The sequence below is a fragment of the Mus pahari genome, chromosome 1 (assembly GCF_900095145.1).
Source record: "Mus pahari chromosome 1, PAHARI_EIJ_v1.1, whole genome shotgun sequence".
In the NCBI taxonomy this organism is placed as follows: Eukaryota; Metazoa; Chordata; class Mammalia; order Rodentia; family Muridae; genus Mus; species Mus pahari.
The window spans coordinates 154,188,043-154,198,687 of NC_034590.1; the positions used below are offsets into that span (position 1 = coordinate 154,188,043).

General features: G+C 46.5%; 1 protein-coding gene across 3 annotated transcripts in view; it reads right to left on the bottom strand.

Moving 5' to 3' along the window:
- The window catches only part of Hps1 (HPS1 biogenesis of lysosomal organelles complex 3 subunit 1), a 26,041-nt gene extending 15,900 nt beyond the window's left edge, over positions 1-10,141 (bottom strand). Inside the window, exons 1-3 of one of the 3 annotated variants that reach the window (XM_029547454.1) lie at positions 10,078-10,141; positions 8,708-8,782; positions 8,272-8,436 (exon numbers count right to left, since the gene is read on the bottom strand). In XM_029547454.1, the coding sequence (XP_029403314.1) occupies positions 8,272-8,391 (120 nt within the window). In that variant the 5' untranslated portion in view covers positions 8,392-8,436; positions 8,708-8,782; positions 10,078-10,141. Of the gene's footprint in view, positions 1-8,271; positions 8,437-8,707; positions 8,861-9,896 lie in introns of all 3 variants that reach the window. The other 2 variants (XM_029547447.1, XM_029547442.1) reach the window with 2 other exon arrangements.
- Positions 10,142-10,645: the final 504 nt, after the last annotated feature.

A 10,645-nucleotide genomic window follows, 5' to 3' on the forward strand; every position in this document is an offset into this window, starting at 1 on the left:
ANGGGGGAGGTCCNCTTGTGGGTGGTGCCATCTCTGGGTTGGTAGTCTTGGGTTCTNTAAGANAGCANGCTGAGCAAGCCAGGGGAAGCAAGCCAGTAAGATGAAATCCCTCCATGGCCTCTGCATCAGCTCCTGCTTCCTGACCTGCTTGAGTTCCAGTCCTGACTTCCTTCAGTGATGAACGTAGAAATAAGCTGAATAAACCCTTTCCTCCCCAACTTGCTTCTTGGTCATGATGTTTGTGCAGGAATAGAAACCATGACTAAGACAAATTGGTACCAGCAGAGTGTGGTATTCCTGTGACAACCTGACCATGTTTTGGGGAGGACTGTGGAAGGACTTTGGAACTTTGGGCCAGAAGATCCATTTGGTGTTAAGAGCTCTGTGAGATGTTGTGTAGGACCTTGGAAGATAATGTTTGAGAACAGTGCAGAAGATGAAGGCCTGGCTTGTGAAATTTCAGAGGGAAAATTAAAGACTCTTTTCAGGGCCATTGTTACTTTGTGAAGATTCTGTGGTTCTGGTTAGCTGGGGCTGAAGAATCAGCTGTGATTAACAAGATACCAGAACCACTAAAGTGAAACCTCTGCTTGTGGACGTTGTACATCGTGGTGCGCACTAGGCTCCGCACCACGATGTACAACGTCCACAAGCAGGCTGGACTTGGTCATGTGTAAGAGTTACCCATGTGGTACTGGTTTTGAAGGCATGAAGGGGTCATGCAGAGCAGCTGAGGCCATGGAAGCACTGTGAGAGGCCATGGAAGGCCATTGGTGAAGGTGCAGCCTCAGTTGTAATTGATGGCCCAGGACTGAAGGGGTCATTCAAAGGAGTTGAGGCTTGGCACCATGAAGAGCCTATGAGAGGCTAGTGTTGAAGCCTAGTTAGAGTGGAAGACAGCAGCCTTTTGGAGATGCCAGTATCATGAGATGACCACCAAGAACAGCAGCAGCAGTGAAGTACAGGCAGCTGGAGCCTAGAAGACAAGCTGTGTGCTACAAAGGACAGGGCTGGAGAAGTGACCCAAGCCCTTGGAGGAGCCCAGAAGATCGTGAGTTGGATCCCAGACATTGGATGGTTGGAGACTGATTTTTGCTTTTGATTGTGACTGTGCCCTGATATTTTTCCCCTTTGAAGGAAGTTTTTTAGTGAAGCCCACAGTTAAGAGACTTTGAATTTTAAAGTACTTTGTATTTTAAAAGATACTGGATATTTTAAAGGGATTGAACTTTTAATATGTAAAGACTGTGGGACTTTTAAAGTTATTTAGATCTTGGAGATGAATAAGAACTAAGGGTTGAGGCTTACTAGTGATGTATTTGTGTGTCAAGTTGACAAGGGGTCAATTGTACTGGCTAGTTTTGTGTCAACTTGACACAGCTGGAGTTATCACAGAGAAAGGAGCTTCAGTTGGGGAAATTCCCCCATGAGATCCAGCTGTAAGGCATTTTCTCAATTAGTGATCAAGGGGGAGGTCCTCTTGTGGGTGGTGCCATCTCTGGGTTGGTAGTCTTGGGTTCTATAAGAAAGCAAGCTGAGCAAGCCAGGGGAAGCAAGCCAGTAAGATGAAATCCCTCCATGGCCTCTGCATCAGCTCCTGCTTCCTGACCTGCTTGAGTTCCAGTCCTGACTTCCTTCAGTGATGAACGTAGAAATAAGCTGAATAAACCCTTTCCTCCCCAACTTGCTTCTTGGTCATGATGTTTGTGCAGGAATAGAAACCTTGGCTAAGACAGATGGGAATGTCTGAGTGCAGCCCACAGGCCACACGTACCCCAAGAGAAGCTACGACAGCCGCTGGCCAGACACAAGGCCACAAACGTGGGCACTTTGGGTGAAAATTTCCCCCCTTTTTTCTTTTGTAATTCAATTGCATGGTCTTCAAGCATGAACTCTACAAATACTATCTTGTCACCATGAGAGAGGTTTGGATAAACCTGCAAAGAACTGAGCCCCATTGCCCCCATAGAATGCTTAGAGTATTTAGTTGAGATCTCTATGGCTCCAAGGAAATCTCCTACAGATATCAAAGCAGACATGGACTGTTCTAGGGAACTTATCCCAAGAAAACAAGTGTGTGCACACAGGCACGTTCATAAAAGCAATGTACAACTTCAAACAACTGGGAAAAAAAATCGAAATGTCTAATCCTAGGGAAACGGCTACTACATCTGAACCATCGTTTCTTACACTGTAGGTGCAAACTGGCAACAGGAGCAAGGGTCTGAGTGTACAGCCACCAAAAGCAAACTCAAAATAAACAGCAAAAAGGGTCAGAGGAAGCCTTGGCCTGGCATATGGTGTGCTCTCTGCACTTGTCATGGCACTGAGCCATGTGCCACCAAGGAACACAGCCTTTAACGCCCCAGCTCAGACTGGATTCTACTATGGATTCCAGGTCTCTTACTGTATACACCTTCCCTCTGTTTCTTTTGTTTGTTTGTTACGAGACAGGGTTTCTCTGTATAGCTCTGGCTGTCCTGGAACTCACTCTGTAGACCAGGCTGGCTTTGAACTCAGATCCGCCTGCCTCTGCCTCCCGAGTGCTGGGATTAAAGAGTGTGCCACTACCACCCACCTAGATTTCTGTTTTTATAGAAATATATTGTTTTGCTTATGAGAAACAGTATCTCTTACTGTCATTCCACTGCATGTAAGTAATAAATTAGTGTGTCTCAGACTGTATTATACTAGAGTATTTGATTTAAAAAGTAGATATTTGAGTGATTGACTTTAATTTCATAAAAATAACTGAATTTTGATTTGGTTTTAGGGCAGAATTATCAAAACTTTACAAATGGCAGTAATCATATTTCTAATATTCTGTGCTAATGTTTAGGTGAAGTGGCGTTCTCAGCATCACAGTTATAAAATCAAAATATAAACCAGCCCAGAAGTGCTCTCTGTCCTGCAGTACCAAAGTTTAATTGGTTTTATAAAAAAGATGTGTTTTACTTTAAACTCTGTGTATGCTGGTATGTGCACCAATGTATGTGTATGCATGTGCGTGTGCGTGTATGTGTGTGTGTGTCACTATGAGTGCAGGTCCCTGTGGAGGTTAAAGAGGGCACTGGATACCCTGGAGCTGGAATTACGAGTGGACTGGAGCTGCCTGCTGTGGGCTCTGATTGCTGAACTCTGACCTCTTGACAGTAGTACATGCTCGGAACACTGAGCTATCCCTCCAGCCCAGGTTTTATTCTTTAGTAAAAATAAACAAGTACACCTGTGTCATTAGTGTTTAATGTTGTGTTCCTCTTTCCTTAATGAATACAACTGAATTGTTCAAAACATTTTATATTTATTATCAGTGAGTGTTTAATTCCACATTTATATTACACCTATACATCTGGGCCCATGTAAAATTATCTGTGGTGAAAGAGGTTGTAAACTTCTGAAGCCCTTAGCTAAGAGATGGAGAATTCATATAGCTACTTAAAATATTACTGTTTCAGTGACTTATGAGTGATGTCTCCCAACCCTGCCTCTCTCTCCTCTTTCTATACTTTTTCTGTTCCCTAACAAGCATGTGTTTACTTGGACATGCTCTTCTCCATCATCCCCACTGCTCCTCCTCCTTTCTCAAAATTCTTCTCCATCATCCTCAGCGCTCCTCCTCCCTTCCTCAACACTCTTCTCCATCATCCCCAGTGCTCCTCCCTTCCCCAATACTCTTCTCCATCATCCCCAGTGCTCCTCCTCCCTTCCCCAACACTCTTCTCCATCATCCCCAGTGCTCCTCCCTTCCCCAACACTCTTCTCCATCATCCCCAGTGCTCCTCCCTTCCCCAACACTCTTCTCCATCATCCCCAGTGCTCCTCCTCCCTTCCCCAACACTCTTCTTCATCATCCCCAGTGCTCCTCCTCCCTTCCCCAACACTCTTCTCCATCATTTCCAGTGCTCCTCCTCCCTTCCCCAACACTCTTCTCCATCATCCCCAGTGCTCCTCCCTCCCCCAACACTCTTCTACATCATCCCCAGTGCTCCTCCTCCCTTCCCCAACACTCTTCATCATCCCCAGTGCTGCTCCTCCCTTCCCCAACACTCTTTTCCATCATCCCCAGTGCTCCTCCTCCCTTCCTCAACAGAAGGGAGCAGCAGATACAAGAGCCTGTGAACTGTTGGAGGAAGCTGAATGCTGGAGTGAGGAGAAGGGGGAAACCTCTGTTCTTGCTGATTGCAGACACTCAAATGTGGCTGGGGGAGCTGGCTCCCCATCAGGTAGGATGTTGGAATGCATAAAGAACGAAGGAGTCCTTCACCTTGAAGACAGAACTGCCCAGTGGTGATGAGCAGCAGAGGCCGGGCAGCTGCCTTGCCCACCTTCCCACTGCTCAGGAAGCTAGGCCTGGGTCCCACCCCGAGGTCTGCTATAGAGCCAGCCTCTTTGTTGGCACCCTCAGGTTACTCACCACAGCCACTCAGCCCACTCAGGGCTGTCACTGGTGGAGCTCAGCCTAATTCCATGGGGTCTATTCTACCTACAGTTGACTGTCCATGGTGGCTCCCTGGGCCTTCACTCCCTGATAGCAGGGACCACATTGCTACACTTGCTGCTGCACCCCCAGAAGCCAGCAAACTTCAGGCTCTTGTTAAACAACTATCCCTTAATATAGGTAGGAACAAATGCTGGTGATTTATTAAAATTCTATTATTTCCTTTAAAATATTCTATTGTTTTATTTAACTGTCATATATTATATTGAAAGTCATTTTAAAAACTCTAGACTGAGTACAGCGGCTTACCCTACAGTGAAATAAAAGCAGTAACTTTTTCAATTGAGAATCTTTTGTGACTGATTTTTTTCAATACATATAAAGAAATATTCTTATATATCAATTGGTAAAATTATAAGGTGCTGAAATGTTTTTGAATGGCTTTCAACTCATTTTTATTTCTAGAAATAATCATATCAAATAATTGGGCAAAAGGATGAAATTCAAGCATAGATAAATGTTCCCACAGTAACAACTAACTAGGATATATGTTTGTGTGTACATATACACATATATGCATATAAATACACACACACATAGCTATCTCTACATAAAGAAATCATCCAATGCAAATACATTTATTCATATATTTGGATATAATGGTACCATTAGGAACTTTGTGTTCATTTAACAAAATCCAAATGATTTGATATAATGAAATGAAAAAAAAATTGAGAAATGAAACATAAATGTGATCTAACCCCACCATGTAAAAGGTAAAGCCCCAAAGCAGGTTTGTTCAAGAGCTAATAGCACTAGGTGGTGGCATAATGAGGTGCTTAAAACTACTGTGCGTTCTCAGGCTCCCCACAAGAACTCCTGTTACTCAGTGGAAACTAAGTGTGTCATGCACACATCAGAACTCGGGGATTTCGCTCCATATGCTAGCAATTTAGGAACTGAAAACACAGGATTTTGTTCCTGTACCAGGTTTTAATTAGACAAAAGAACTGAAATATTTCTTACAGGTTCTTAAAGATTAGATGTGTTGACTTTTAAAAATGAAAGAGCTAAAGAGACGGGCCTGGTTTTTACTTTAGAGAATCACCCGAATATCTACAACCTTCTGAGTCAGTCTTGTTTCCTCTTAACAACAGACAAGGGCATCACCATACTGATGCTGATGGTGATGCTGATGTTGATATGGACTCGGGGGAGGGGAGTGAGTCCAGCCAGGCACCTGCTCTGGGGGAGCAGCTAGATTTGTGTGTACCCGGAAATGCAAGAATGTTTTGATCACTGCAATTCGAATAAAAAAGTTTAACCTGGGCTGGAGCAATGGCTCAGTGGTTAAGAGCACTGACTGCTTTTCCAGAGGTCCTGAGTTCAATTCCCAGCAACCACATTGTAGCTCACAACCATCTTGGGATCTGATGCCCTCTTCTGGTGTGTCTAAAGACAGCTACAGTGTACTCATATGCATAAAATAAGTAAATAAATAAATCTTTTTTAAAAAGTTTAACTCAAAATTAACCCTGGAAAAATGTAAAATAAATGATTCCTGTGAAATGCACAATGGGAGTTATCTAAGAGAAGACGGCAACCATTTCTGAGCGATACTAAATACACTGGATGTCCACATACAGAATAGCTTCCGGCCATATGCTACAGTACATTCAATGCAAAGGCTCATTAGGTTCAATATGAAATCCAAACCTAAATCTGGCATGGAGGTGTGTGCCTGAAATTCCAGTACTTGTGAGGTAGAGGCAGGAGGATTGCAAGTTAGAGGCTGGCCTGAGCTACCTAGTAAAATCTTGTTTGAATAGCAATAGGGGCTGGAGGTGGCTCGGTAACTAAAGATGCTTGCTGCCAAGCCTCATGATCTCAGTGTGATCCCCATGACCGCAGAAGGAAAAACAAGGTGTCCTCTGACCACCACACATGGGCTGTGGCATGTGCACACGTGTGTGCATTCACGCCACATGAACAAAAACTCAACAATAATGAAGACAACAAAACTCCCAAACCAAACCAAACCCCAAGCTAAACAAACTCCAGGAGAAGATATGGGGAAATTCCTTGCAATTTTAGGTTAGACAAAGATTTCTTAGCTATGTCACCAAAAGCATGATCTGTAACTGCAAAATTGGAAAACTGCACTATCAGAACTACACACGCGTGCTCTATGCAGGCATTCTCAAGAGCATGCGCAGACAAGCCACCATCTGGGAGGAAATATTTGCAATGGAGATCTAATAAAAGACATGTCTGAGCTATGTAAGAAACTCTAAAAATTCAATAAGAATCACTTGAGAAAACTGATCTAATATAGGAAACAGATATAGCAAAGCAGCACATGAGAGGCCGCCCAGAGTCATTAGTCACCAAAGGATGAAAAATAAAACTAGAGATTTTAGCTGACATCTATTAAACTGGCTAAAATAAAAAAGGATGTATATTAAGTATCAATGAGGAAGTTGAAAGTGGCTGGTAGGGTGTAAAATGGTGGATACCTCTTCTGTGGAGATTTTTTTTTTTTTTTTTGGGGGGGGGTCTCTTAAGAAGTATAGGGACTGGAGAGATAGCTCAGTGATTAAAAGCATTTGCTGTTCTCCCAGAGGATCTGGGTTCTAGTCCCAGTAACCACATGACAACTCACTATTATGGGTAACTTCAATTGTAGGTGATATAATGCTCCCTTCTGGCCACAGTGGGCACTGCATGCACATGGTACATAGATACACTGTTAAGACCTGGGCTTAGCCTATAAGCCCACCCACCCCAGGACCAGGTAACTTCCTGGAATGCTGGGAGTTGTAGTTCTCTGAAAATAACTATACTCTAAGGGAAAATATGGTGGCTCTATGGGTTTTTCCTTATAAGCCCCTACAACATGTGTCTCAGGGCCACTCAGCGGAGAACTCCAGGGGACAGTCCTGACCAAAGCCCATCCCAGTCAGTATTTAATTAAGCTTGCTTCAAATTTGACTCAAAATGGTGGGACTGGTTTTTCTCTTGCAAACCTCAGGATTAACAAACCACGAAAAAAACCAAACCAAACAAACAAAAAAACACAAAACTCCACATGCACAAAACAAAACAACAAAAACAACAGACACCCACAGAGTCCAAACCCACACAAAGATGTATGTTCACAGCCAACGTGTCTAATGGTAACCAAAACCTAAAAACAAGTCAAACGTCCACCAAGAAGGAAATGAAGAAATAGATTACGGCCTATAGATATGGTGGTGCTGGTTGACTGATAGGCGCTAAGACAGACGAAGACATGGCAAAGAGTCAATCTGAGGTAAAAGAGCCAGCCCAAGCCAACCACAACATGAAATGTACATGTGCATGATGGTTCTAGAGAGGTCTACATAACAGACTCACCCGGCAGCAACAGTTCACTGACTCTTAGGGAGTAAAGGAAGTGAAAGAGGGGTTGAAGCTTTTGGGGTGGCAAACAGTTCACTGACAGTGACGGAATCACAGATATAGGCATATCAGACGATATAACTTAAATGTGAACAGATAACAGTTGGTCTAGCATACTCAATAGAGTTGTTAAAAATTTGGATAGAGAACTTGACATCAAGTTTCCCTGTTGCGAGGCTAAAATCTACCTTCTTCCCCAGTCATTGGCCCAGATAGCTCCAGTAAGGCAGGACATCACAATACTCATCAAAAGGCTGCCTCGGCTGGCCAGGCACAGGTCCTGCCGACTCCTCCTGCCTGCCTGGAAGAGGCACTGGGACCTCTTGGCCTCGGGTGGCTTTGTGGCTTCTCTACCATCGCCCCTTCCCCAGGACAGCCTGTTCTGTCTTTACCTCTTCCTCCTCCTCATTCTCTGACTGCCTGAGCTTCAGCCGGAGGCTCTCGGCAAACTCCTCATCTGTCCAGTAGAAGAGGACCTCTGCGCCCTCGGTGGCCACCAACACGCACTTCATCTTCCAGGGGACAGCAAGGGCAAAGGTCACATCCGTGAGTTCAGCCTGGGTAAGGAGAAGAGCTTCAGCACATTGGACGCTCACTGAACCCTTGGCTGCATGGCCGCCATCACCCAGCCGTTCTGGGGTTCCCGTCCTTGGTTCCCCCAACGAAGTAGTGACATGGGGGGATGGGGGCAGGGCTGGAGAGGGGGATGGGGAAGAAGTGTACAAAGAGGTGCACGTGGCAGTTCAGTTCACTCCTCTCATTCTGCTCTTCAAGTGGGTGCTGGCCACCTCTCCACCCTCCATCCCCCGGGAGAGGAACGTCGTTTACCTTGGCAAAGCACACAGCAGGGCTTCCGGGGAGCTAGACTCTGTCGACAGCACAGCATCCTCGGGCCTGAAAATGCTTAAGGCGGAAGAGGCATGAAGGCATACAGAGGGTCTGGTCTCCACTGTTCCTGAGAGTGGACAACCTGGACAAGGGCTGAGAAGTCACAGGTTCCCTCATTTTAAGGACCATGAGCTAGGAAGTGTCCTTTATGCGGAGCAAGTGTGGATGACACACCAGCTCCTACCTTCTCTGCAACTGGACAGTTCTCAGTTTATATTTGGGTCACTCAGTCACACACACAGGTGTGGTCAGCAATCCCACCCTGAGCAGCCCCAGGGAGCTGTGAACAGGGATGGGTTACCACACAACCCATTCCAAGCTGGCAGGAAGTAGTTAGTCCCAGTGCAAAGCTGCATTCAGGTTTGGTTCTGGTTTGGGCTTTCCTAGTTCTCATTCAACTCAGAGATTCAAACTCCTACTGGGAGGCCAGGGAACAGAGCGCTGTTCCACTTTCCTACCGGGTTACAGGTTCCTACCAGCCCGGTCGCAACCTCAGCCCAGTAGGCTCATATTAAGGACAAGAACTGTGGGTGGGTGTCATTCTTATTTCCCCAGCTTCAAATAATAAGAGAAATAAGCAGACTTGTGGAATCCTCCCATTTTGATAACAGGCAAGAAGAATCTAAGGTGGAGGAGAAAGGTTCGATCCTGGGGGTTTTGAAAGCAATGAAACTCTGAGCCTGGCTGCACCACCCTTGAGCTTGCCTTGATGGTAACTTCCGGGAAGCATACTTCTCGGTGGCTATCGGGTTTTACGGTTGCGGCGATTATTTTCAAAGGCTGCTAACCTCATTGTCTGATCTTTGTTCTCTTTATATCTTGCTCTAAAAAGAGGAAACTTTGAAGAGAAGGGCGATTCTGAGAAAAATCCCCTGCACCCACTTTTACCACCCGGGTCACAGTTCTCTCATTGTCCCCAACAAACTGCCCCCACCCCGTGGCCTCTGTCCCGCCTAACACAGCTCATTTGGGGGCGGGGGGGTTCGAGGGGTAGGGACGATAACCTGTGATGCTCCAGCAGGAGCAGCTGGCCTAGGAGAGAGTCTCTCCCCGCGCCACTTAGCACCGTGTCACTGCATGGCTCCGCCCAATAGCTGCTTAGCAAAGACATCCAGAAATTCTGACGTACCCTCCTCCCCCTCTCCTCCCGGGGACGAAGGCCTGGCTTGTGACGCCCGCTCCAAAAGGGCATGAGACTGAAGTCGGTTTCTCCGGGTGCCCGGGCCTCTCCAGGCTGGGGAGGGTTAGTCGGAGGTGCCCACCGAGGGGCGACCCAGGGCTGCGCTCGGTCACCCACGATGCCCACGTACCGGATCCGCGGCTCGCACCGCCCAGCGTGTAGCCAGCCTGCGGCGCGCTTCCGGGTAGGGCACGTGACCCTGCCACATGATCCGGGCCTGCTTTGTGGGTTCGAGCCCCGCCCCGTCAGGCATTGCTCTCCCTTCAGGCTACTGTGCTTGCTGGTCACCCGCCGCTAGGGAGCGGTGCCACGCTCCCCCTGGCATAAGTCGGTATCCCACTGCCTTTAGAGGCACCTGCTGAGTGCCGGTGACTTTTCTTCTAGAGGCTCTTTTGCTTGGTTTAGCTAAAGGGGTTCCCCACAGATTTACAGAAGGGGCAACTGAGGGCCCCCGAGGGAACCACCTCGCTGAAGAGGGACCACATGGAATCAGAACCCAGGTTTCCTTGCACCTTCACCGGGCCCTTCCTAGCAGTTAGTTTTCTTGCTGAATCTAGTTCTAAGTGAAAGCTACCCTTTTGTGGGTGCTTTCCCTTACTTACCTCCAGGGGACCGAACCCATGCAGGAGAGCCCAGCTACGTTTGGTGTCCTCCTTGTTTACAAAAGTTCGCAATCTGATTGAGGGCTGCATACACAT